The sequence below is a fragment of the Neolamprologus brichardi genome, chromosome 13 (genome assembly GCF_056152115.1).
Source record: "Neolamprologus brichardi isolate AB-2024 chromosome 13, ASM5615211v1, whole genome shotgun sequence".
NCBI classification, from domain to species: domain Eukaryota; kingdom Metazoa; phylum Chordata; class Actinopteri; order Cichliformes; family Cichlidae; genus Neolamprologus; species Neolamprologus brichardi.
Window position 1 is genome coordinate 9379983 of NC_142116.1, and position 26343 is coordinate 9406325.

The window sequence follows — 26343 nt, forward strand, 5'->3', positions numbered from 1 at the left end:
GTGCAGTTATGCCTAAGTGGGCATTCACCATTGTGACAATGTAAAAGATCATATATTGTGTACTTGATTAATCAGAAAAATGCCTTTGAAGCTTTTATAGATTTGAATTAATCATTATGCTTGAGCGCAGATTGAAATATTTAAAATAAGGTTAAAAACATTCCTTTTTACAAGTAAAAAACAAGTTTTTTTCCCCATGATTACCACTGTTTGTGTAGAAAGTATAACTACCAGACCACTTCTTTGTCCAGACTTCTCAGATTTTAAATAAAGTGGTAGCAAACGTGACTAAGTGATATATATTCTCTTCTAACACACTCTTTCTTTGTGTGTATGTTTTACATGGTTGAAGAGGCCAGTGTATGTAGAGCTTATGCACGATAGGGAACACGGCCAGGAGGGGCACATAGGGGTTGGGTGACTTAAATGGGGAAAAATCCAATTATTGTATCCGTCCAGAGGCAGGGTGAGCTTTTAGGGAGGGGAGCGATCTGTTATTACTCTTTCTCTTTTCTTTCACTCTTTTTTTTCCATCCTCTAATTCTAGGGTAAGGGGGTAACCTAAGAAAAGGGGGAGCCAAGTGGAGAGACATGAGGGTTACGGGCTGAGCTTGCTGTTAAAGTATGTCCTTGTAATTAGCTGAGTATTAGCAGTGGTGACAATGCAAGAGCGCTAGGCAGGGAAGCACCCTTTAACGCTCTACTCATTTCCTGAACTTAATCCCCACCGCTTACTGGTAATAGTGCGCAAGTGCACACGCATCTGGACACACACACAAACTCTCAGTCATGCACAAATTCACAAAATCAACTACTGGCTATAAAGGGAAAGAACTCCTTAAGCAAAGCTACACCCAACTGCTCACCTTCAATCACTATTGTGCTCAAAGTCATAATGACGCTGTACTGCAGGGACCTTCAGCACGCATTTGCATGTGCGTCTGTGTGTGTGCGTGCACGTACATAAACATTTCAGCCTGCATCTGCACATTAGCATCAATTTGTGTTTAGATGCAGTGTGGCGACTGTTTACTTCTCGAGTGTCAAGAAGCTTCTAACACCCAACGGTACTTCAGGCGAGTCCCTGTTTCTTATTTCCTCCAGTCAATGGATGGAGGAGACAAGGCTACGGAAGCAAAAATCAATTACTTTCAATTAAATCAACCAGCAACTCTTTCAATGTGCCCCCAAGCCACTCAAGTCATACTTACAATACCTCCAACCCCCACTCCTACACCACAAAGTGACACACGCACAACAAACACATGTGCATACACACTAAGCCACATCCACTTACTGTGCGACTGTCTTTTTGTGTTTAGCGGTTAAATTATAGACTTAGAAACAATTGCTGTGAAGACGGCTAAAAATGCTGGACTTTTTTTTCCCCCAATGTGTCATTTTTAAACTGTACAGAACATACAAAAGTAGCATTTAATTGTGTTTTGTGCATTTCATTTGGCTTATTTGAGGCATATTAACCAAACAATTTCTTATCGTCTATCAAAAACAAAGCCACACAAACAAAATGCTTGAAGAGAACAGCAACTCTGAAAATTATTGTGGATATATATATAGTGTGTCTATCTATCCTTCCTTCATAGAAACATAGTGAAACCTCTTCTGCAGGCTTCAATATAAAACCAATACAAGTCCAAAACTGATGTTTTTTCCCATTAAACAAGAGATCCAAGCAGTTACCATCAAAAGCATCTCAAGCCTCTTCAGCCTTTTTTGGAGCATGTTAAATAATGGTAGGTTGCTCATGAGAAGTATATATAACACCAAGCTGAGTTTATCTTATTTTTCATTATTATTATTATTATTATTATTATTATTTTGAATCAATTACATTGGACATAATAGGCTACTAGAATATCACACCATCATTTTTAGAAAATAAGAAACTAAGAAATGTGGATTTTTTGGAAATTGTAAAATATTCATGGATTTTTTCCTTGGGGTCTGGATTGACTCATATTCAGATCATATGGTTTATTGAATAAAATCTGAAGTGCCCATTATATCTTATCATCATAATGTACAATGATAAAATAAGCAGAGATTAGAAAAACTGCTGGAAAAGGAGCAATTAAGCAACAGCTTTGAGAAATAAGAGAGAATGAAAACAAGGGCATGTACCAATTGTGTTATATTGTAAAGAAGCTCGTGTAGCAGTCTTGCTTCACATTGATTTTTGTTCCATTAGCTTAAATCAAAATCGTAAGAGACACCTGAGCTCAGTCCAGAGCACACCAGTAGAGAACCATTTCTATAGAGAGCATGTTATAAACAGCGCAGAGGGGGACCGCAAACCTTGTCATTGACTCAACAGTCTGAGTGAGCATACTATGTGTGTGTCTGTGTGTGTATGTCAGCCAGCTCCCAGTCTAGCGCTATTGTCTAACAAGGTCTAATTAGCACTATGGCACAATGAATTAGCATAATTATGCAAACAGGGCTCCGCTAAAGGCCTGGCACAAGGGGAGGCTACGGGGGGCACCTATTACAACACACACGCACATGTGCAGCTTCAAACGTGTGCACACACACAAACACAGGCACTAAGAACACTTAGACACTGGTATAAAGCATTAAACACACATACATAAAGGTGACAGTGCCTCTGAATACAGAAAACACACAGATACAAACATACCTGTCCACCACTTCAACAGAAAGTGACAATAACACAAGCCTGCACGTGCACTGTTCAATGGCCTATTTGATAGGCTATTTATGTATCTAGTATGTTCTGTATGCTGATACCCCTCTTATCTTTCCAAATACATCCTCCAGTCATAAACAGCCCCCATACCACCACAAACATCAGAAATCGGCTCTTCACAACCCTCCCTCAAACACTCAAACATTCAGGGTTTATAGTATTTACCAGCAGGGGTGATAGGTGAAGTCTGTGGGAGATAATAGGGATGACTGAGAGGCTGAAAAGCTAGTAGTCATTTAGACAATGACAGCTGTAGTGAAGAAGCTTCTATTTGGCTTCATTAGGACGCTAGGCTCTTGATTTTATGCACACACAATCACACTGTCATGTTTCCAGTGCTTCAGAGGACATTGTATTGACTTACATTTATTTCCTGCTGACATATCGTAACCATAACCACAACCACTATACGTATAACACTAAACCTTATCGTAACCAAACCCTGACCTTTATCATGCCTTCCACCTAAAATGTATTGATTTACATAATGGAGTCTTGCTTTTTGTCCCCAAACAATTTGTGTAACCCACAAAGTGGCAATACAAACAGATTTGCATCCCGACAGAACGTGTAATGCTATAAGTACTGGCACACACACACAAGAAAAATTAGTGTGTGTGTCCATACAAGCACTCTGGTTTGTCAGAGTGACCTTTGCTTGAAACATTAACCCAACAAGTGACCCCACAGCCCAACAAGCCCTCTTACCAAAAGCCCCGCAACGTCAACAAGCTTTATCCAAACCCTCTCAAAGACACACACACATTCACACATCCTGTGCCCCAAGGGGCATGAATTGTGTGCTAAAATCCTGACCCCTTAGCAGGAAACAAGCACTGCTAAAACTCCTAACGACACCCATACAAAGCTTTCTAACAATTACAAGCTAAAGAACCGGGAAGGTCAGGAGTTCAGAGTTCAGATAGTTAAAAGTGATCAAGTCCAGACTGAAATAGTCCCAATCATACAATGAAAAGACATAACAAGCAGCAAATGTTACTGCAGATTCATGACCTCTGGATAACCACCAGATGGGGTGCTTTCTATGTATATATTTTACCAAGTGAACGTCATGTTCCGGTCACCTGTCAAGTGTGTGCCATCTTTAGGACATGTGGGTTCCCCAAGGAAGAGCCATTCACAAGTCCTGGTCTGATTGATGTCATTCCACAATTCAATTCAATTCAATTCAATTTTATTTATATAGCGCCAAATCACAACAAAAGTCGCCTCAAGGCCTCATTCCACAGAAAACAAACCTGAACCCACTCCGTTCCAAAAAAAAAAAAGTAGCAGTAGGTCAATAACTTCTGATTTTGTGGAAAAAGATATTAAAGCAGCTATTTAGGTTTGTCATTTTAATTCTCTTACTTTTATTTTATTGTGCTCACTTAAGTAGTTTCTTGAGTCCGCTTGCCTTGTTGTAGTGTTAGAAAGGTAGTTATACCAGCATTTTCCACTAATATTAATCCATATATACACATTATAGGAGACAGATTAGCCACCTGTCTAGATTGTACCCCACCTCTCACTCTATGACAACAGGAATAGGCTCCAGCACAACCCAAACACAAGCTTGAAGAAAGGAAACTGTATTATCCCATATATTAAAAATGGTACATTATTTAAAAGTTATCCATAATACATTTATCATAACCTAAATTCTTCACTGAGAAGCCTTACAAGGTCCACTGGTCTTAAAATGAAAGTACTGACTCTGACTTTATCTTCGCCTTAAGAAACAATATATTGTTCAATATACTGTGGGATAAATACAATAGCTGGGACAGAGGGTCACGCTGAGAGGGGGGGTAGCAATTTTAAGCTGAGTCCACACATTTTGGAAGCAGTGTGCTAATCCGGCCAGGCTTTTTAGCCCGCTATTCAGGAGGACAAGGACCCCTAGGATTTGGGCTTGTCCACACCTCAGGGGTAGGGGATTATCAAGACAGCAGGAAAGGTGGAGAGGGAGTGATGGTGGGTGAAATGAATATGTGTTAATTAGCACAGTAGCAGTAGATTCTCTAAGTATTGTCCCTGCCTGTATATCTTTGTGACGAGCACACATAAGTAAGTATGTGTGTTTGTGTATTTTAGAGAGGTTTCTCTCTGACTCCCGCCCTCAAAAATATACCCCAGAGCTCTGACAGGGTCACCTCTGGGCCTTTCAGTGCCTCCTCTCAACCAGTCCTAATTGATCTCACGCATTACTAGCCCCAAACATGGGATGGAGAACAGGAGGGAGATGGCTGCCCTATTGTTTGACGAGTGAGGTCCCCTTGCTGGTGGCTCTCTACTCCTTTCTACACACACACACACACACCTCCGGCATGCCCACCCACCATCTCCCCCTTTTCCTCTTCTATGCTCTCATCTCCGGCTGTGCTAATCCACTGACCAAGTCAGGAACTCAGTTACCCATCTGGCAAAGCATGACTCCAGCTGGGAAGACAGAGAGGTGGAGGGGTAGAAGGAAGAAAGGGGAGCAATGGTGAGAGGGGAAAATTGAGAAAGAGGAATGCGGATGAGGGGGTATGCTCTAAGTAGTTGGAGATTTCTTGTGTGAAGGAGAAAGCCTTTATACAAGTTACTACTTTATATATACTCTAAAGAAGGAAAAGAATGAAAAACAGAGCGAATGAGGTATCTGCAAACCAGAAAGAGCGGTGAAGTGGAGTGGAACAATCCAAAAACATGATGACCTCTTCTTTTTCACTCTCCAAAGAAAAAAGTATTGATCCTCTTGTCTCCTTGTGGAGAAAAAGGATTACCCATTCTAGCAGGTTGGAATGAGAGTTGCCACTGAGCTCTGTCATTACTAATCTGATTCCAGTGTGCAGTGAAGTAGCCTCTAGCCATGGCATTCACCCCTGACTCCCGTGGAACCATCTGGCTGAGTAGCACTAACCCATGACCTTTCTCTAACCAGTCACATGCCTGGGAAGATGGAGCTTCACAAAAAGCTGTATAAAATGGCTCAAAGTGAACAAGAAGCACATATATTGAACATGATACTTACAAATCCCTTGTTCTTATTGCAATAAGACATTTGTTCCTGTCATCTTGCTGCAATATTTTTAATATTGAGGCATAGTTAAAGAGATCTTTTTACTAATATAGACAAAATATTCATGTTATATTTTGGGCAAGTCACTGATTGTGCAAAATGCATTGATATTTGTAAGAAAAAACTGCAGTTACATTAACTCTGCATATAAAGAATTGCCTGAAATCACATTTTGGAAAAAAAAATCCAAACTGTAGCTGAAAAGCCGCTGTGGTTAAATACAGAGTGCTACAATACATCAGCAAAAAACTGTACAGAACAGCCTGAATTAAAAATTTTTTAGAAGTAAACCCATTACTTCTGATAGTCTAACACTTTAAAACAGTTTCAAAGAATGAAGGTCAGAGCGAGTGAAGTGACCACTCCATATCATGGAGCATGTGCAAATCCCTCCTTGACTCATGGTCTTTCCTTTCTCCCAAACCACTCATCAGTGTCGACTGAAGCAATAAGACTGCAACCCACTTTACTTCTAAAGGACATCTGAAGGTAGTTGGGAGGAATGAGCACATGATAAATCACTGTAGAAGCAGCACACGAGAGACACACTCCAATTCAGAGAGAGGGAATCAAACCACCTGCATCAAACCATCAATCAAACACTAACAGAACACAGCATGAGGTTAACCCAAACTTGTAGCGTGGGTGTGCTTGTGTGTCAAGGATAAAAGCCAGGGAGCACTATGGGTAAAATGAACTCCGCTGTGAACATAATCATATGCATGCTCTGATAAACACTCAAACACATTACAAAGACAATGCCTAGTAAGATAAAGCATGTACTTACAGACATTACCGGTGTTGTCAAAACTGTTGAGCACTTCATTAACTCTAAGAGGTCCCATGTTATCCCTTAGAGATACAAAAATATAAATGATTATACAGCACGCTTGGAACATAAACTATCCTTTTTTTTATATAGATCAGCGGTCCCCAACCCCCGGGCCTCGGACGTGAGTCGTTTGGTACCGGGCCGCGAGAGTTGAGGCTCAGGTGTGAAATGTATAGTTTTCAGGGTTTTTATCGGTTTTCAGCGTTATTTTGTTATCGTTTTTATCGTTTACTCGGTTTTCACTTTTCACGTGTGTTATGAATAAATTTTCTTTTTTTTGGTACCGGTACTAGTTTTATTTTGTTGTATTTATTCGCGACACCTTAAAGGCCGGTCCAAGAAAATATTGTCGGGCATAAACCAGTCCGTGGCGCAAAAAAGGTTGGGGACCGCTGATATAGATGATACATATGAAATTATTCCTTTTTTAAATCTGCTTTTAATTTAGAATCGAAACATGTTTTAGATATTTTCTTTCCACCCACATGACCAAAGCTTTGTGGTACTTCATATATACTTCTCTTTGTTTGTTTTTCTCATCAACTCAACTTTACTAAAGTCTTTACTTTTGATGACACAAGATAAATAACATTGTAAAAAATATTCACAGTAGTTTTTAACTAGTATAATATTGCAGTATTACAAAATGGCCCTTTGTGTTTTGCAGTGTCACTGTGCTTTACAAATGCCAGAATGAAACAAGAGCCTTATGTGGATCCATTCATGTGTGTGTACCTAAGTAAGGCACTGTACTCAGGAAAGTAGACACTTCTGTACTCCACCCACTGGTCATCTGAGGTATCACTGTGGTCTCGTGCCACAAGCCTTTTTCTGCTGAAAAGGTCAAATGTGGCAAACCTGCGAACAGACACCTGTTTGACCTCCGGACTCTCCACCTGCTTCTGACGCAACACCTGTGACAAGAAAATAAGAAAGTGGAAATAAATACAGCCTTCCTCCAGTCCAAAAGACAAGAGGTCTTTTGGGATTAGTAAAACATTTAAATATGGTGACAAATGATCTGTTGTTTACAGTAAATCCTTGACAGTATTTATTATATGTACTGGTCCTGCCCTTCTTTGTCCACCTTTTGGAAATCTGTTTTCCATACCATGTCTGAAGTCCTGCAGCATCAAATTGAACGAGAGCCACTCTGTGCTATGTTTGGTGCGGTCCAGAATCTGAATCTGTCCAACTCCAGACTCAGAACATTAAACTTTTCATTACTGTTGGCCAGGCGAGCTATACTGCTGAAGTGGAAAGACTCTTCTCCCCCCTCACACACACAATGGCTAAAAGATATAATGTCTTGTATGGATTTAGAAAAAATTAGATATACAGTTCGTGGGTCTAAAAATAAATTTTATAAACTGTGGTCCCCCTTTCTGGACTTCTTTGAAAGGCCCACAACTACTGTTACTGAGTAGTCCAAGGAACCCCCCACCCGTCTTGTTTTTTTTTTTCTTTTATGAGTTTGTTTGTTGTTTTTTGCTATTGTTTGTTTTTTTCTGTTTGTTTTTTGGTTTAGTTGGGCAGCAGGCTGCCAATTATTTGTTGTTTTAAGGGTCAGGGTGGGAACAAGATTGAAATTTTGGAATATTCTGAAGCATTTTGTGTTATTGTATACATTGTATTGGAACCTTTGTCTAATAAAAAGACCTTTGAAAGAAAGACAGTATTTATTATGTTTAATACATTTTTTCAGAAAGAAAACACAAAGGATTGAGTTTGGTTTTTGAGTACAGTAGTAAAAGTGTTAGCAACTTTGCCTAACAGCAAGAAGGTCCTGGGACGTTTTTGTGTGGAATTTGCATGTTCACCCTGTGTCTCCATGGGCTCTCTCCACGCAATGTGACAAATGTGTTATTGTACACAGTAAATCCGTGAAAGTATTCATTATGTTGCATAAATGTTTTAGAAAGAAAAGCCAAAAAATCAGGTTAAGTATTATGCTTACTACTATACTACTACATTCAACATACTGTATATGGAAAACACAGTACTGTGCAATATGCAGTCCATACAATTTCAGTTTATTACTGTTCAGGAATAAGTGCCAAAAAGCAGTCTGGGGCTTTTTGCACCTCCTGGAGGGAGATATTTTTGTCAGCCAAATGTAAAGGCTGCATGATGTCCATGTAAGGGAACAGTTACTGCTCTAGTGCGTGCAAGGTTTTCAGAAGTTGTGGGGAGGGGAAAATATGGCTTTCAAGTGTTAACAAAGCTACTGTTACCAGCAAAGCTGTGAAGCTGATGTGTTATACAATAATTCAGGCAATACTGTATGTTAAAGCAGATCAGCAGAAAAAAGACTGCTGTACTGTAATAAGTATATTATTATACTTATTATTATACTTATTATTAAGTGCTGGATTATCAGATTGTACAGAAACTGCTCCCTTCTTTTGGGGCAAGAAAGTTAATACAGTGCAGTTCATGATCCTTTTAAAAGTTAAGTAAACAATAGAGTTTTTGGGAAGCGTGGCAGGGAACTCTGGGTTCCCATCATCCTTGTTCTTCCTTCAGGGACAGCAGTGCAACCATGAGAGTTCTGTGCTTGCATACCTGTCTCAGCAGGGTCCACCTGGCTCGTGCGACATCAGTATTTGTACAGGTCCCTGGCCGGGAGGCGCGGGAATCAGCAGCGAGAGTGTCTTCGTGAATATTTTTCCCCAAAGGTGACGCCGGCTCGGTCCTTTCTGCAGCACCAGAAGAGTCCCTGTCCATTTTATCTTCGTACTTCTGGTAGGAGATAAATCCGTAAGTACTTGTTTAAATCCTGTTTATGCAGCTGTCACAGTTACAGCGGTGCGGTAATACAAAAAATAAGGCTTTTTTTCTATAGCGATGCAGAAATGATCACATACACCGCTTCACTGTCATCACCTGTTACACCCACAAAGGATGCATGCTACTTCCGTACACTTTTGCAAGTCCAGGCATGTTAAACGATCGCGCTCGATTTCACAATTATAACTGAGGGCTGCTCACAAACGGATTTGATTAGTTTTGCCTGGCATTGCTCGCTACGTCATCAAGCGGGTATTCGTTTAGGAAATCGTACATGTGCCTGAAAATGTTCTCGCTGGCTGTTGTGCGTAGCTGAAAAATTAGCGTAGAAGAAAGCAGCGAGGATTATACGGCAATTAAAATGCCCTAACTGTCGCAAATGTGACCAACTGTACCTGATAGTAACCGTTAGCTAATTAAAATCACGCAAACGTCGCTGTCACCTGTTCATTTGATCTCATTAACGGTTAAACATTTGTCATGGCGTGTATATCGCCTTTGTTTTTCTTATCTGCTCGTGTTCCGATGCAATTTCGGGTAAAATTCTGGGAGCTAACCGCTTGTAAACGGAAAACATGGCTCTCCTGGTCCCTTCAGCGTTGTTGCTCGTCGGTAAGGAGTTCATTCAACGTTAAAGATGCTGTTTTTACTTACCTTTGGCTTGGTGCAGGATTACACGCTGGTGTCCCGTCTCGCTGATAACTCTAACTCATTCATTATTGAAAACCGTGTCTTTCTGCCGGGTTGACAAAACTAGTCTTGTAAGGAGACACAGATAAGGGCATAGTGCTGAAATTGACACTCTGAATCTGGCTCACTGTGCTGGCAAAGGCCTCCTATGTGTTTTGTTATGCATGTGTTTATACAAGAGTACTATATAAATATGCCCAAAACTCTTCTATCCAAATGGTTAGCATTTTAAAATAACTTTAGATTCAAATTGGATCATTTATGAACGCAGCCATTTTTTTATAAAAGCCATTCCTACATTGCCATCACTATCATTGTTTTAAATAGGAATTAGCCTATTGGTTTGACAAGACAAATATAAAGTCATATGGGACTATTTTGTCTACTGTCAGCTGCTCCCTTTAGGTGTCACCACAGTGGCCTCCATCTCACCCTATCCCTGTCACACCAGCCCTCTGCATGTCCTTCTTCTCTACATCCAGGAATCGTCTCTTTTCCCCTTGCCTGTCAGCTCCATATTCATCATCCTTTTTACCACTATATTTACTGTCTCTCCTCTGCACATGTCCAAACCATCCCAGCCTTGACTTTGTCTCCAAACTGCTCAATCTGAGCTGTTCCTCAGATGTACTCATTACTAATCTTGTTAATCCTGGTCATTCCCAGTGGAAATCTTATCATCTTCAGCTCTGCCTCCTTTCCTTTTGCTAGTACCACCCTCTCCAAACCATGCATCATAGGTAGATCTTGCTACCATCTACTAAACCTTCTCTTTCACTCTTGCTGCTATCCTTCAGTCACAAATCACCCTTGATATATCGTGCCCACCAACTCCACCACACCTTCACTTTTTCCTTCACCTATCTTTGTGTGTGGACTGTTTTTCGTTTTGGATGGTTTACCCCAAGTGTTTAAACTCATCTACCTTCACTCATCTTCTCTTCAGTGTTACACCTGTCTCTTTCTCACTCAGATACATGTATTCTGTCTTGTTTCTGCTGACCTCTTCTCCCCAAAGCATACCCCCACCTCTCCAGGCTCTCATCTACCTGCTTCAATACAGCCAATCACACTGGGGAATTTATAAACTCAAGAATGTGATCATAATAGATCTTAATTTTGAGTGTTTCTGCACAAAGTGTTTTAATTACACCTCTAAAATGAATTTGTTTGTGAATTTGAATTATATTTTCTTTCAAACAGAAGCATTAAGTAATCAAGGATGAAAAACCACTGTGGTGACTTCATTATAATTTGTGGTTTATCAAAGTATATGTAGCCAGTCATGTTCAAATAAAAGCAGTATACTTTAACAGTGATTCACTCAAATTTAGCTTAAGCTTTATAATATTTTTTTTCTAATATTATTCAAATTAGGATAATTAGTTTTGTAACAAATAGCAGACCAAAATTACTGAAAGAAATTTAAATATCTGTTTAAAAGTCAGGTTTTTTGCATACAATTGAAAACTGTAACTAATGACATCATAGAATCTAATTTTTTACTAAATTCCATCATTGATAAAAAAAAATCAGTATAGATTTGATCAACACAATTACAGCAATAAAACATATCTTCTGGTGTGTTGCTCACTTCAGAGTTAAACAGTCACGTTTCCTGAAACTTAAGTTTTATCATTGAACACTTTTCATGTCACCTCCTCGTCAATCCTTAGAATTACACAAAAACAGACATTGTTAGGCAGCCAGGTTATCTAACAATGACTTGCTGAACATAGCGCTTGTATGTTTAGCTATTGCTCACACTATAAGTACAGTAGTGCTTTGCTTACTCAAAAAGACTGTGACACTTCAATAAATAGGTGGAGGAATATTGCAGTAATTTTTGAAGCTGTTTTATTTTAGGATACTTCATTATCATCGTCTGACCATCTAAGCTCCGGACTCGAGAGGTACAGGGACTTACAGAAGTATTTCAGGAGGAGATTAAAGGATGCATACCACAGGTTCTCCAATATACCTGATTACTCAGTGGTGAGGATGCCCTTTTGTTTTGGATTTGTCTATTTTTATAATGATTTTGAATATTATCTTAGTGGGACTGATGGACAACAATTAGAATTGCAAATTTGTTTAATATAATGATCATAAATATGACTTGTTTGCCTCCCTGATGCATGTTGACAGCAATTGAGTTTCTATATCATGAAAAGGATTATTTGGTAGCCTCAAATTATGTTAATCTTACAGCTATTGTTGTTATTTATCTTGTCAAAGGTCTCTGGACATCACCATTTATATTTCACTGAAGAAGATGGGATATACAGAATGGACAAGAAACAGAGTAAGCAGCAAACATGTTAGCAGTTCTGAAAGCCTAAAGTTTAGCAGCGGAAGACTATTTTCTCAACAGGGATTTTTTTTTTGTACTATATCCCTGTTACTGCATGTGCAACTTTTTATGCAGTCCATCATTAGAAATCTTTCCAACTTATTTCTTCTGTTTTTAGGTCACCTGGAGCCAGAGCAGGTGTTAAATCTAAGACAAATCTCTGGAGAGTTGGAGAAGACGGGACTTGAAAATAATAAGAGAAAGCAAAGATTTCAGTGGACGGTCCAGAGAATCCGTCTATCCCCACGGGAAAGGCATCTTGCAGCGTCGCTAAAATGTACTCACACGGAAGAGCTGAGGTAAATCAAACAAGACATTTTAAACTACTGTACTTACTGAATTAGAAAGAGGATGTTAATTTTGTGATGAATCAGGTGTGTGGTCGTGAGGCTTGAAAGGAGAAGATTCCTACCTCTGGATCCCCAACATGTGACACTAACCCTGGAGAAAGTCTTTAGCTTTGGTAAATTTTTGCACAATAAAAATTCATTTTAGTTGTGTTACAGGTAAGAGCACTGATGTAAAACTTAAAATACTGCATATTATTGTGTGCATGTGTGAAGAGTGGGCCACAGATGAGATACTATTTTACTCGACTCTGGAAGGTCTACGTTCCAGCGCAGTGTTTCGTCTGGATCTCACCTCCAGTGGAAGCAGGATAACCTCTGTTTTTGAGGAAATGCAGCCTGAGTAAGTGTAAGCGAGGCAGCATGTAAGCTGCGTCTACTCCCACACCATCTCTAATTGACCTGCTGACATCTCCCCAGTGTGTTTGTGGAGGTTGCCCTGACCAGAGACCGACAGATCCTGACCATCAACTGTAACAGCAGGACAAGTTCAGAGGTGCTGCTAAGTGATATAGCAACATCAAATTTAGATCCATTTGTGGTTCAGCCACGCCAGCTCAATCTCCTATACCACGTGGAGCACTGGAGAAGTCGGCTTATTATACTGGCAAATACAGGGCTTGGACAAGAATATCAGGTATAGTCTGTCCCATGTATATATATATATTTATATATAGTATTTTTAGATTTTACATGAGTGATTGCCCATCATTACCAAGGAAACCTGGATAAGTGTTTGGTCCTATAGTGACAATATAGGGAATAATGCAGACAAAAATACACATATACAAATACATAATGACTAGCAGAACTTACCACGTATAATTCAGACTCAGGCATGAATGCAGTATACCTGCTTTTACCTGCTGTTCACTTTCTCTTCAAATGCACATGGAAAACAAAATGTCAGAAGTTAAAATGGTTTAAAAAGGTTTCTGTGTTTTGACATGCTATCATTTTCCTTATGTTCTGTTTCAATTGGTCTCTATTCACAACTTGCTCTTTTAAATTACCAGTGGTATTTTACAGAGTTCTACATTTAATATCCAGTTAACACATTGATTTTCAGTGAAGGAGATTCATCTTTCCATTTAATTTCCAGGTGGTTCAGGCTCCCGTCTCAGAGCCATCAATGGATTCCTGGGTCTCTTTGTTTGCGCCTGAACCTGGCACTACAATTAAAGACATGGACGTGGTTGGAGACCATTGTGTGTTGGTTGCAAGAACGCCAGTTAGTGAACTAGCTCTCATTGTGGTCCCCCTGATCCACCCCAAGAATGCATACATAGTACAGGTAATTATTCCACAATTTCTTGCATACTTATGTGCTTGTTAGCGTTTGAGACTTTAACCACCTTTTGGTTGTTCTTACTCTTTACTTTCTGTAATTTTATGGGTTTGTGGTTTAGTGTTATTAATATATTCTCAAAGCTTTTTATTTCTACACTCATGCTAAAGCTTCCATCCTGGGCTTGTGCCATTAAAACCAAGAAACCAGGCTTGGCTGACCAGCAAAATATGCTAGAATTCCTGATATCGTCTCCAGTCCATCCGCCGGTTCCATACGGTCTACACCCTGAGAATGGGCTCCTTTTATCAGGCGCTGGAGATGGATCCTCCCCAGAGAACCAAGCTGATTATATCACTACGCGCTTGGAGGCCTGCAGCCAAGTGAGGAAACTTGAAATATAATTTGTGCAAATAATAAGACAATGTCAGCAGGGCTCTAAGCATTTAGCATTTATCACCATACAGAGAAGGGCATTTTGTGCTTCTTCATACATCATCACCTAACACAGAGGCGTATAATTGTAACAAATTTTATAGACTTATTTCTAGATAATTTACCATTAATTCCTTTAGTCTGAAAGCCCATCTATGTGTGTTTTTGTAGGACGGTACCTTTGTGCCTGTGACATTGTTTCATACAGTACCTGTGGAGCATTTGAGACAGGCACCGCTGCTGGTCCATGTCTATGGTGCTTATGGCAGAGATCTTAACATGGAGTTCTACCCAGAGAAAAAAGTGATGCTGGAGCAGGGCTGGGCTCTGGCCTACTGCCATGTCAGGTATAATGTCACTCCTCTAGGAAGCTAACCAAACCCTGTTGGCTCAAAAAGTTATTTACTGATGAGAGACATGCTTTATATGACCAAAACCTTTACCTACGTTGTTTTAGGGAAATGATTGTCATCATAGGGGGCAAGTGAAATATGTAATTCAAACTTTGTGCTCCCCATGAGTTGAAGTAACTTGTTCTTTGCTTTTACACTCTGTAGAGGTGGAGGGGAGCGTGGCCTTTCTTGGCACAGACAAGCCTGCGTGGGAGGGAAGCGGAGAGGAGTTGAGGACCTCCAAGCCTGTCTCCATCACCTTTTCTCCTTAGGAGTCTCCTCTCCTTCTCTCACCGCTCTTACAGCCTGCAGTGCTGGGGCTGTGCCAGTGGGAGCTCTGTGCAACAGACACCCACTATTGATGCGGGCTGTCACCCTGCAGGTAAGAAATTAAATCGTTGGAGGTTTTGTGCTTAAACCCTGAACCATACAACATTGTTGTTAAATTTACCAAAATGATGAATATTCTTGACTGAGTCTTTCTATAGTTACTTGTAGTAAAAATGTGAGCTAAACACTTCCAAAACCACACCTTTTCCTGTTTTCAGGCTCCGTTTCTGGATGTGTTAGGGACTATGGAGGATCACAGCCTGCCTCTAACTTTAGAGGATAGAGATGAATGGGGGGACCCAGTGGGAAACCCAGAACACAGACATATCATCACCTCCTACTGTCCCCTTCACAACATCACTCCTCAGGTATGGAGAGGAAAACAGAATATAAAAATAAAATGCAGCTGTATTTTTCTTAACTGGCTTAACAGAAAATAGTCTTTTTGTTTGTGTTACCACTTGATGTAATGTTTTGCTTTATACATTTGTTTGCATTTGCACATACGTGTTTCAATCACCTCAATCATAGTTGAATGCCGATCAAATGCATTGACGGATGCTTTGAGCAGGTAAGAAACTGCAGGTGAGTCCCAACCTTTCTGGGACTCAGTCTTACCTGTAGGTGGACAAGGTTGGTGTATTTGATTTCAAATTTCCAATGCAATAAAAATTGTCCTGTACCTAATGCGAGGTAACTGACATCTATTTCAGCCAAAGCTGAAACCAAGTTTTAAATTCTCCTGGCTAACATTTTGGTCCAGAGCCATTATTCAAAACAGCTCTAGTTCAATTAGTGCTTTTCAGCCAGTTTTTGAAAACAACTAATGACATCTATTATAGGATGTTTGGTTTAATTCCATGAAAAACTGTAGGGACACATTGAGGGCCACTGATAATTAATACCTTTGGTAAACATCATAATGTAAACTACAGTATGTAATTTAAAATGCGTGTGTGTGACTGTGTTTGTGTGATACAGCATTACCCATCGATGCTGCTGACAGCCTACAGTGGTGACAACATGGTTCCTCTGGCAGGCGTTCTTAAATACACTGAACAACTAAAGAAAGCCATTCATACACACTCCAGCATGAAGCCAAAGTCGGGTACTCAAGTCATTTCTCCAAGTCTGCAGCCATGCATATTATTGTGTGTTTGAGTACCTCATTCTATGGGGGTGTGCATTTGTCTTTGTGTGCATCTCAGCATACATTGTCCTCGTCCTTTTAGGAGTAATTTCTGCATGATCAGAGGTTTTAATAGCATAGGGTCATCCCCCAATAGCAGTTTCAGTGTGCATGTTGGGAGAGGTAGCAGTAGCAGATGCATGGCTATCTGTCAGGGGAAGTGCTAACAGCATTTAAGTTGATGACCAAAATGTTGCATAGGTCACCTTGTAGTAAAGCTTGCCTCTGTGTATACATGCGTTTTGTGTGTGTGTGTGTCTGTGAGTGTGCGTATGTGTGCGTCAGCTAATTGCTCTAATTTCCCCCTGACAGGCTCTTTCTCCCTCTCACTTATAATCTCCCTTCACCACGTTGGTGGTACTCCTTATTTACACCCCTCTCTCTCGCACTGCCTCCTCTGCTCCTGTTTCAAATGCACACATTATCTCTCTCCGTTACTCTCGCTCACTTTTCTGTTGTTCACACATACACCAGGCAGCTTAAGTGTCTGTGTGTGTGTGTGTATATGTCTCCCTAATCTGTCTCTCTCTGTTCTCCGGAGTCTTTGATAAAGTGCTGATGGCATAGACACATCCAGGCGGGTGGGCAGGCCCATTAGCATGGTAAAGAGATAGTGTATCAGAGCAAGAGATTAGACGCCACAGACTGGGAGCTGTCAAGGTCAAGACCGCACTTGTGAAACAGTCCATACCACAGAGACAGGGAGGGGAGGCAGGGGGATATCAGATGGGAGGATAAATGAGTGAAAGCAAAGACAGAAGACTGAAAAAGATGATTTGGGGGGGAAATGGGCAGAGACGGGGAGCAGAGAAAAGAACATTTTAAAGAAAATGTTAATTTTAAGTATTGTCTTCTGCCCGTACTTGGCTCTTGAATCTCTTTGTGTATGTTTAATTTTAGAGTGTAAACCAGCACCAAACATAGCTCTGAATATCCAACCTGGAGCAAATCACCTTGGAACAGAAGACTTTGAGCTAATGCTGGAGGAGGTAAATTAATTTTCCTGAAGCTAAAACCTTCTTGAAAAGATCGATGTTTTTATTTTGCAGTCTTTTTAAGGACAAATTGATCTGAAAATTGGACACAAATATTTTCTGGTATGAGACATTTTTACTTGCTGAAAATTATGAGTTCTTAATGTCCCATCAGAATGCACACCAACACTGAGACATGAAATATTAGTAAGCACAGAGCAAGCGCTTGATTGCAATATACTATCTGTCTCACAGCTTTAAAATTAAGGTACAAAGTCAATTAAATCCTTTTACCTGTAGATGTGATTTTGTTTATTACAAATGCACCATGACGTCATGTACGTGTGTGATAAACAGCCAAATCTGAGAAAGCCTTCTTAATATATAATCTATAATTTGCCTTATGAATGTAAAAGTTTGAGTTTTAGCACTTGGATGGGTAATGAAAGATACATACTGTTTGTTTGTTTTTTATTCCATAACAAAGGAAGCCCTCAAGCTTGCATTTCTGTACATGGAGCTAGGCCTGGACCCTCCTCGGCCTCCACGCAAGCGGAGAAGATAGCGAGGCTATGAAGAAGCAGTCGGGCATGAAAAACAGAGCATCTTCCATCACAGCAACTAGACAAACTGGTGCCCAAATCTAATAATAATAACAGCAATTACACTTTCAAAGATAAGAAATCACTACCGTGTAGAGGAAACACCAGAGAAAGATCTTAATGCTTTGATTGTTTCTGTAATACAGCAGTTATTGGATACTCATCTCCATTTTTACTAGCATTTATAAAGTATGCCCATGGTCTCCAAATAGCAAGCCTTCTCAGAGATGTAGCACTCTTTAGGATGGTTGGGATTAAACCGAGTGTTGGTGGAGTACTGAATCACCAAACCCTCTCCTACTTCTGTCTGGATGCGAGACTTCAGAAACACTTTGCCATCATTGGCCATGTTGGTGCTTATCAGCACCTTTAACTTGTCTGGCAGCTCACGAACAGAGGAGAGATCTGTGACAGCTGATTCTTTACCAAAGTTAACCACTATGAGGAAAGCTCGCTTAAGTCCATCAAGCTCTCTGATGTAAGAGAAGACATTGGCATCAGCGTGGACGTAGCAGAACCATCCACGGTTAAGGGGGAGCTCTGATTGACGCAGGGTGTTCAGGAAGCGGTACTGAGCCAGAACAGAACCATCATCTTTCATCTGGGCCTGGGAATAAAGGAATGGGAGGAGGACAGATGAACCATAGAAAGATACACATAAGAAAATGATCTTTCTTCAAAGTTGAACATTAGAAAAACAGATCTATACCTCCACGTTGACCGTTTTATAATCGGGGTGTAGTGGCAACCAGGTGAGATTTGTTTTCTCATTAAAACCTGCGTTCATGTCAGCATTCCACTGCAATGGAGAACGCTGAGGGTCTCGACTGGCACTCTGCAGTGAAAGCAGAGGAATCATTTTGGTATATTTGCTCATGTATACAGTCGCCAGTGTATTAGATACAACAAGACTGCAAAAATGTCCTTTAAAGTAAAGACATTTATGTTGTTATGTTTATTTATTGTTATTAATAAAATGGCATTAAACTGGTTATTTTTAAGGACCTCTCACAGAGATGTGTGACAGTGAGGGTTTAAAGGTTTCTTCAGTGTGTGCACAGTACTGACTGTATTGTATTTGCCGGCTGGGTCTTGTATCTGACTTGCTGTCACGTTAATGTTCTCCATGCCGATCTCCTCGCCGTAGTAGGTGGTGGCTGTGCCCGGAAGGGTCAGCAGCAGCATGTTGATGGCACGAACATAGAGTTGACCAGCACTGGAAGAAATCCGAGTCCTGTCATGGTTTCCAACCTGATAACAGTGTAGGTAAGACAAAAACAAGACAAAGGGTTGATTAAGAAATTAGGAAGTAAGGAGGTGGGCTGAAACATATTTGTTTTCTTAATATGTGTTAGGTGCTAAAGTCTGAAGATGCACATAAAGTAAAAAGGCTATTCTTTTGAGCCTAATCAATAATAATTACAGAAAATAAACATGCTTAATTTACTTTTACTCAGCTACTAATTATTTAGCTTTACAGGAGTGTTTTTGTATTGACAAATTTAATTTCATTGCCTAGTGTTTGTCAAACTATCACTGCACAGGGGTTGATGATTAACAAATACATAAACCGACCTGTGGTTTGAAAGATATGACAACACAAGTGTGAGAAGCATGATCTCAGGCAGGCAGTCTACAAAGGATGACTCGACAGTTCATTCTTATGAATGCTGCCGACACATTCCTTAATCTGATGATTTCGGCATGTTATGTGCCACAGTATGCCGGACATGACGCTACTGATCCTGTGGTTTTTACAATTGTAAAAAGCGAGGAAATAAATATATAGAGTTTAAGAACTCACCACCCAGTTGGGCCATTTTCCTTTGGGCATGTTGCCCATCCAGAGGTGGACCAGATGCTTAGCCCATACTCCACTGGTGTTTTGGGGTAGATCCAGCAGGTAAAAGTTAAAGGGGAAGTCACCTTCCTTTTCCTGCCTGGTGCCATAGTACATCATGGTCTTGTACACCTCTTCATAATCGTATGACTCTATTACCATGAATCTGCAGCACGGGAGGAATTTATTTAGCATGTGATATGACACAGAAACCACGATGACTTGTGTCAGGATATTGTCTATTAGATGATTTTGTTTATCTTACTCTAAAATACCAGTGTGTCCTTATTTGAAATAATTGTAAAAATCTGGGCTTAATTCCTTATTCTAGATTTCAAGTTGCTTTTATTAGCATATTTAATGAAATCGTTTGGTTTGAACATTAGTGCATTGTATAAGCAAAAGGTCTTTAAAATTAAGGATGATTGTGACATGATAATTACAGGTAGTAATAATTAAGTAGGCGAGTGCATTACAAGTTTATCTTTTCTGCCATAGTAATATTGAATGCACTTAATCACTTTCCTACCTGTATCTGCCAGGCTCTTGACTGTAGATGTCCATCTGTGCTCTAAACTCCCTCAGTATGTCGTGCAAGCCCACCTGACTGGTGGTGTAGTCACTGTGAAGATCCCACTCTGTAGTTACCAACTCCTGGGTAGAAATATGTATAAGGTTATGTAGTGATTATGCAATTTTAGTATAGCTTAGCTGCTTTCAGGCTGTGTGCTGGAGTTAGAGTTTGTATTTTCTTTGCTGAGTGAGAAACTGTGGATTAAGAAAGTTTCTGCTAATTCTTCAGATTTGTTATTTTTGTAACTGTCCAAATAAAATGGGCGAGAAAGGCAAAGGAAGAAAAAACATCTTGTTAAGTTCTAATTATGGAGGCGCTGAGGAAATCTGACTCACTGGACAACTATTGGTGTTACCAGAGTGTAAAGCATTGGGTTTACAGATTTAAGGGAATGAGCCATAGACCTGCACAGAGACAGTGATGTCACAGTTCTAAAATTACACCTAATGTGCATGTCTTTTTGTGAAAGATAATCTCAAGCCATTAAGCTGGCCTAATAACAGGCAAGTGAACCATTCAGCCAACAGCAACCACAGCATAAACCACTAAAGCAATAATGTAGAGACAGATGGTTTCTGATTCATATTTAGCTGAATCACGACTGAGGATGTGATAAAATTCTTAACACGCCTATAAACTTTTACATATCTTTCTCAATTGCAGAATTGTAGTTCCAGTGGTTTGTCAAAATGCATTACTGTTTCTAAGATGGCAAAGAGTTAGTGTTGTTTTGTTTAGAGATTACCTCGTGGTTAAACATGATCAGACTGTAAAAATGTAACCTAACTGCAAATCTGTGGGTATAAATTCTCAGTCATCAGTGAGTAAAAGAGTCCCAGTGTTATGGTTTTACCCTGCAGTCGTAAGTAAACTCCAATGACTTGCTAATCCACCAAAATATGCTCCTTTGCTTCTAATCTTTCCTCTGTGAGAAATATCTTCAGCCTCTTTGACCTTAATTCAGCATGTATCACGAACCCTTTGAGTTTCACAAACAGTGTGTTGTTCACGTGATTATGAAGCTGACATTTCAGCTAGAGATAGATAATCAGTGATACATCATAAACAGTGTGAACAGTCCCACTCAGCTTTTGATTATTTTTGTTCTACTAGCAACAAGGGAAAGTGCTTCTTCAGTAAAGCCGCTTTCATGGATCAGATTGTTAAATTTTGGACTCTGACATGTCAGATATTACATAAGTCAATAAAATCAAATTATGCCTGCATAACTCTAAGTTGCAGCTTGGATTCTTAGAACTGTTAAGTTCATCCACCACCTTTATCTGAGCAACGATGCACAGTTCTTGTCATTTAACCCCAAATTTGTTGAGCATTTTCCTTTTTCAACTTACTGCAGAACAAAGAACCTTATAGATGAAGTAGATATTTATAATGGATTGCATTTATATAGCGCTTTTCTCAGCACCCAAAGCGCTTTACAATTCCACTATTCATTCACTCTCACATTCACACACTGGTGCAGGTAAACCACAGTTGTAGTCACAGCTGCCCTGGGACAGACTGACAGAAGCGAGGCTGCCATATCGCGCCATATGGCAACACCAGTAGGCGGTAAGTGAAGTGTCTTGCCCAAGGACACAATGACCAGGACAGAGAGAGCTTGAAGGATCGAAAGGGCAACCTTCCGGTTACAGATGAGCTTCCCAACCCCCTGAACCACATTTAAAAGTTTTTCACTATAAAATGCTTTTTGCCTGTCGAAGTTTTTATTGGCATAACAGATATCATCTATCAGTTTCACATCAAAGGCTATTTATCTTAGGTTATAAAGTTATATCACATGTTGATGAAGTGCCAGTGAGTAAACACGTGTGATTGCTTTAGCCAAAACGTGGCTCTGGTTTTCCTTTTTCCACCGTGGTGGCTGTTGGGCAAAATGAGCCCAGACTTAGGGGTAAATTGTACCAAAACAAATGCATAATCTTAAAATTGATTTTGCATCATAACAACTCCCAACTTAAAAATGCTTGAAAGTCCTAGCGCTTTTATGTCAGAGGAAAATGGCCCGACTGCTTTGAGCGGATATGAATCACAACAGTGACTCAAAAAAACATCATCACAAATAAGGTGTGCATAAGAGCGTCTCTGAATACCTAAAAACTTGAACCATGAAGCAGATGAGCTACAGCAGCAGAAGACCACACTGGTTGTCAATCCTGTAAACTGAGGTTACAATTCACATGAAAGCATGGATCTATCATGACTTTTATCAAAGGTTCAGGCTAGTGGTGGTGGTGTAGTGTTGTTGGAGATATGTTTTCTGAGTGTTATTTCTGTCTATCTCAGTATGACCTCAGTGTGCCCATCTATTGATTTTAGCTGAAGTCAACAAAACCAATGAGGTTAGATGTGTAGTTTAACACTCACGGGTGGTTTGTTTGGATCAACCTGTGGTTCATCCCTCATGTGTGGAGCCTCCAGCATGTGCTTCACTGCATCCATCCTGAAGCCATCCACTCCCTTCTCCAGCCAGAAATGAATAATATCCTAAAATTGAGGGGGAAAAATGTATATAGAGCAATTAAACTAGCATCTACATTATGTGTGAAAAGGCTGCAGAAAGATAAAATCATTCAACTATAGCAAAGACAGTTGAGTAGAAATAGTGTTTATGTACAGCTCATTATTGCTTCTGTTGTACTTTGTGCTGTGTGCAGCCACAATTAAAAACAAAGGTTAACTGGTACAAGTTAATGTATAATCAGTGTGTCACACATTGCTGTTAAAGGTGGACAAAATGATAATACAGTGAAAGACAGAACAGACGAAGAAAACACAATTTTAGCACATGCATCACTGAATGTATTTTAAGAAATGAGTCGGTAGCTGAGCTTTTGTGTGTCTGTGTGTGTGTCACTGCATGTTCCAGTAATCTTACAATCATCTCTTTGATGACATCTGGGTTTCTGAAGTTCAGGTCTGGTTGCTCCTTGAGAAACTGGTGGAGGTAGCATTGCCCTCTAACTTCATCGTATGTCCATGAGGAGTTCCCAAAGATACTCACCTGAGTGCAAGATGGGAAACAAATCTGATCTAAATTCCAGTACATTGCACCTTTTTAGTACTATGAACTTGGTGAAGGTTCTTGAAAATGTGCAGAAGACAAAATCATAGACCAGGTAGAAAATAACAGTACAAGCACCAACCCAGTTATTAGGCTTCGGTCCGTCTGGTTTGCAGTCAGTCCAGACGTAATAATCCTCATAGTGAGGATGTCTAGTCCGGCTCAAGTTGAACCAGCGGTGTAGATCACTGGTATGATTGGGAATGAAATCCATGATCAGCTTCAAACCTGGTGGAAATGGAGACGGGTATTTGTGTGTCAAACATGCAGCCTGCTATAAAAAACAATCTTACTCCCCAAAACCACCTTCTAGCTTCACATTTTCACATAAACAAGGGTATTCAAAGTGCACACCTTTGCTGTGCATTGCTCCAAGGAGGTCCTCGAAGTCCTTCATGGTTCCAAAGAGTGGATCAATATCACGGAAGTCCTCCACATCATACCCAAAGTCTTTCATGGGAGAACGGTAGAAAGGGCTGATCCAAATTGACTTGATGTTAAGGTATTCAAAGTGGTCCAGCTTCTCCCTGATGCCTGTCAGATGGGAGATACAGGATCTACTAACCACTCTGTGCTGAAATTCAGAGTCCTAATAAACTGAAGGACTATGGATAGGAAAAGATAATACTGCATTGCATTAGTAAATTTTTATAGGAAATAATGCAATATAGTGAGAGCAGCTGTCATTTCCCTCTAAAAAGCATCTGCATATTTAATATTATAAATGAGCCATTGAAAACAACGAGATGCAGTTTTACCATTCCCTTTGTATACTTTACTAATGGTTAAATAACGTTAATAATTTAATCTTGTATAAGTGACCAAATATAAGAAATTGATAAGAGCAGCTGTTAGGTTGACAGAGTGAAAAATCTACCAGGACACTGTGTATACTTTGGCAAATTTTTGTAAATCCACAATCTCAGAAAGGGTGCTACATTGTTTTGTTTTTTTTTAAATGAAACCTGAAGAGTTCATAGGAGGCTTTATCTGGCAAAAAAAAATCACAGCGATTTTGCAGGATTTCAATAGTAGGCTACTCAAATCTATAAGAGTATATGGGGAAGTATTTATAATATGGCCTAAAGGTGTTAAAAGTACAGTAGTTTGAAATGCACATTAAAATATGGGAACGCTCCAAGTGACTCAAAGGTGTAACAGTATGTGCCTTCCACTGTTGGAAGCGGAGCGTCATTGGTGTCGTCCATAAAAACCTGTTTTAATGAAAATCTTCGAATATTCGTTATCGGAGCTTGCAGCAGTGCTTTGGGTGTCTTACCTTTGAGGTCTCCCACCCCATCCCCGTCGGAGTCTTTGAAGGACCGGGGGTAAATCTGGTACACCGGGGAGGCCTGCCACCAGCTCAGGCACTTCGGAGAAAGCGCGATCACCGCGATGGTGACCGCCACCAGAGCCAGGGTGCAGCACACCGTTAGCCAGAACAGGATCTCTCGGGGAACTCGGTACCGGGCCTTAGAGGAGTACAGCACTAGCACCTCCTTAGGCATCCCGGCGTACGGTTTGATCTGCGTGTACTCATTTCGCGCGTCTGAGAGCCGCTTCACGCCGATGGAGTCCCGCTTCCCCTCGCTGTCGGAGACGCTGATGTTGTCCCTCGCTGCTGGCCCGTCTCCGTCTGCATCCTCATAACCCGGGTTTCTGGTGCACTCCCCGAGCTCCACGCTGTCGGAGTCGTTTCTATAACTCATGTTGTTTGTTAAAACGAACCGTGTCGGGTTGTGTAGCTCGCCTCAAGAACAATGAGTGACTCGGAGAGCGCAGATTAAATATCTGACTACAATCAGAGGGTCATAGTACATGGAGTAGAGCCTGTCTCTGACACACCTGTGGAATGTGGGAAAGTGGAGAGTTGATGGGACTGGTTACAGATTAGCGTTTTTTTCAGTACACAGTATTAACTACGACTGAGACATCAGTTACTTCAAAACTTACAAACCAAACAAAAGCACCAAGGCGCAAGATGCCTTTTAATATTGTAGGCGATAAAGATGCACCTGAACTAAATGTGTTTCCTATTTTGGGATTTTAAATAGATTTGAACTTTAACACCAACATTGAAATACAGAAGATATTTCAAAACCCCAAGAGCTACTCCATTTCTTTAATTTTTAGAAAACGCATCACAACGTGTTGATTAACATTTCCTTTCACAGCTCACAGATCCTAAACTGAAAAAATATACATAAAATACAACCTAAATCAAGGGTGTCCAACTTAAAGTTCTGGGCCCAAAATTGGACAGACACAGTCTCCAATCCGGCCCATAGGATGCCTTTGGAAAATGTGTTGGAGGGCATACATTTTTAGACTTTAACTGTGTTTTTGTAAATTTTACAGCTTTTCCTGCTGATCAATAACTTCTGTCACAGTCATTCGTACTACAATAAAGTGTTTTTAATTGTGTATCCATTACTTAATGACAGAAGTACAGTATTCCTGTTTGGGTTTTTTTACCATCTTTAGAAATTTCTGCAAACTAAATAGAAAAATTTGCTGTCAATTAACAAAAACGTCATTGTTTATAAATACGGGACGTAAAGAACTTTATCTGTCTTTATTTTTTACACATTTATGTAGAAAGATGTACTGCTGAAATTGCACTTATATTATCTCAGGGATTAAATGTATACTTAAACTTCTTAATGCTGGCAGAAAGGGGAGTTTCACTCATCTGACTTTGTTCTAACAAATCTTAAAGTGTATATTTGGTGTGATCACCTTTATTTATTTTTAACACAGCCTCTTCTTAAATAACGTTTCAACGTTTCTTCTTTGGATGTTGGCTGCCTTTTGTAGTGTTCCTTAT

General features: G+C 40.1%; 3 protein-coding genes across 10 annotated transcripts in view; 1 reads left to right on the forward strand and 2 right to left on the reverse strand.

The window, feature by feature from the left end:
* camkmt (calmodulin-lysine N-methyltransferase) overlaps nucleotides 1–10162 on the reverse strand; it is a 141689-nt gene extending 131527 nt beyond the window's left edge. For 3 of the 5 annotated variants that reach the window (XM_087850096.1, XM_087850095.1, XM_087850093.1), the window contains exons 1-3: nucleotides 9193–9854; nucleotides 7363–7541; nucleotides 6583–6647 (exon numbers count right to left, since the gene is read on the reverse strand). In XM_087850096.1, the coding sequence (XP_087706222.1) occupies nucleotides 6583–6647; nucleotides 7363–7541; nucleotides 9193–9354 (406 nt within the window). In that variant the 5' untranslated portion in view covers nucleotides 9355–9854. Of the gene's footprint in view, nucleotides 1–6582; nucleotides 6648–7362; nucleotides 7542–9192; nucleotides 9855–10071 lie in introns of those variants that run through there. The other 2 variants (XM_087850094.1, XM_087850097.1) reach the window with 2 other exon arrangements.
* On the forward strand, nucleotides 9264–21626 carry prepl (prolyl endopeptidase like). Of its 4 annotated transcripts, none has more exons than XM_087850092.1 (15): nucleotides 9264–9387; nucleotides 11974–12102; nucleotides 12346–12412; nucleotides 12579–12759; nucleotides 12835–12923; nucleotides 13024–13150; nucleotides 13228–13444; nucleotides 13910–14101; nucleotides 14239–14478; nucleotides 14702–14877; nucleotides 15088–15304; nucleotides 15471–15620; nucleotides 16234–16360; nucleotides 17342–17430; nucleotides 17903–21626. In XM_087850092.1, the coding sequence occupies exons 3-15, from the start codon at nucleotides 12397–12399 to the stop codon at nucleotides 17978–17980; spliced, it is 1899 nt and encodes a 632-aa protein (XP_087706218.1). In that variant the 5' UTR covers nucleotides 9264–9387; nucleotides 11974–12102; nucleotides 12346–12396; the 3' UTR covers nucleotides 17981–21626. The 4 variants fall into 4 exon arrangements, with proteins under 4 accessions (XP_087706218.1, XP_087706215.1, XP_087706217.1 ...); XM_087850089.1 differs by lacking the exon at nucleotides 9264–9387 and adding an exon at nucleotides 9653–10029; XM_087850091.1 differs by lacking the exon at nucleotides 9264–9387 and adding an exon at nucleotides 9653–10029 and having other exon boundaries at nucleotides 13066–13150.
* Nucleotides 17597–25355, reverse strand: slc3a1 (solute carrier family 3 member 1). Its single transcript, XM_006783612.3, has 10 exons — nucleotides 24796–25355; nucleotides 23871–24050; nucleotides 23599–23744; nucleotides 23331–23456; nucleotides 22820–22939; nucleotides 20387–20511; nucleotides 19822–20023; nucleotides 19086–19268; nucleotides 18727–18852; nucleotides 17597–18624 (listed from the first exon to the last, which is right to left on the reverse strand). Exons 1-10 carry the CDS (start codon nucleotides 25223–25225, stop codon nucleotides 18193–18195), a joined length of 2070 nt encoding a protein of 689 aa, XP_006783675.2. The 5' UTR covers nucleotides 25226–25355; the 3' UTR covers nucleotides 17597–18192.
* Between the last annotated feature and the right edge of the window lie 988 nt (nucleotides 25356–26343).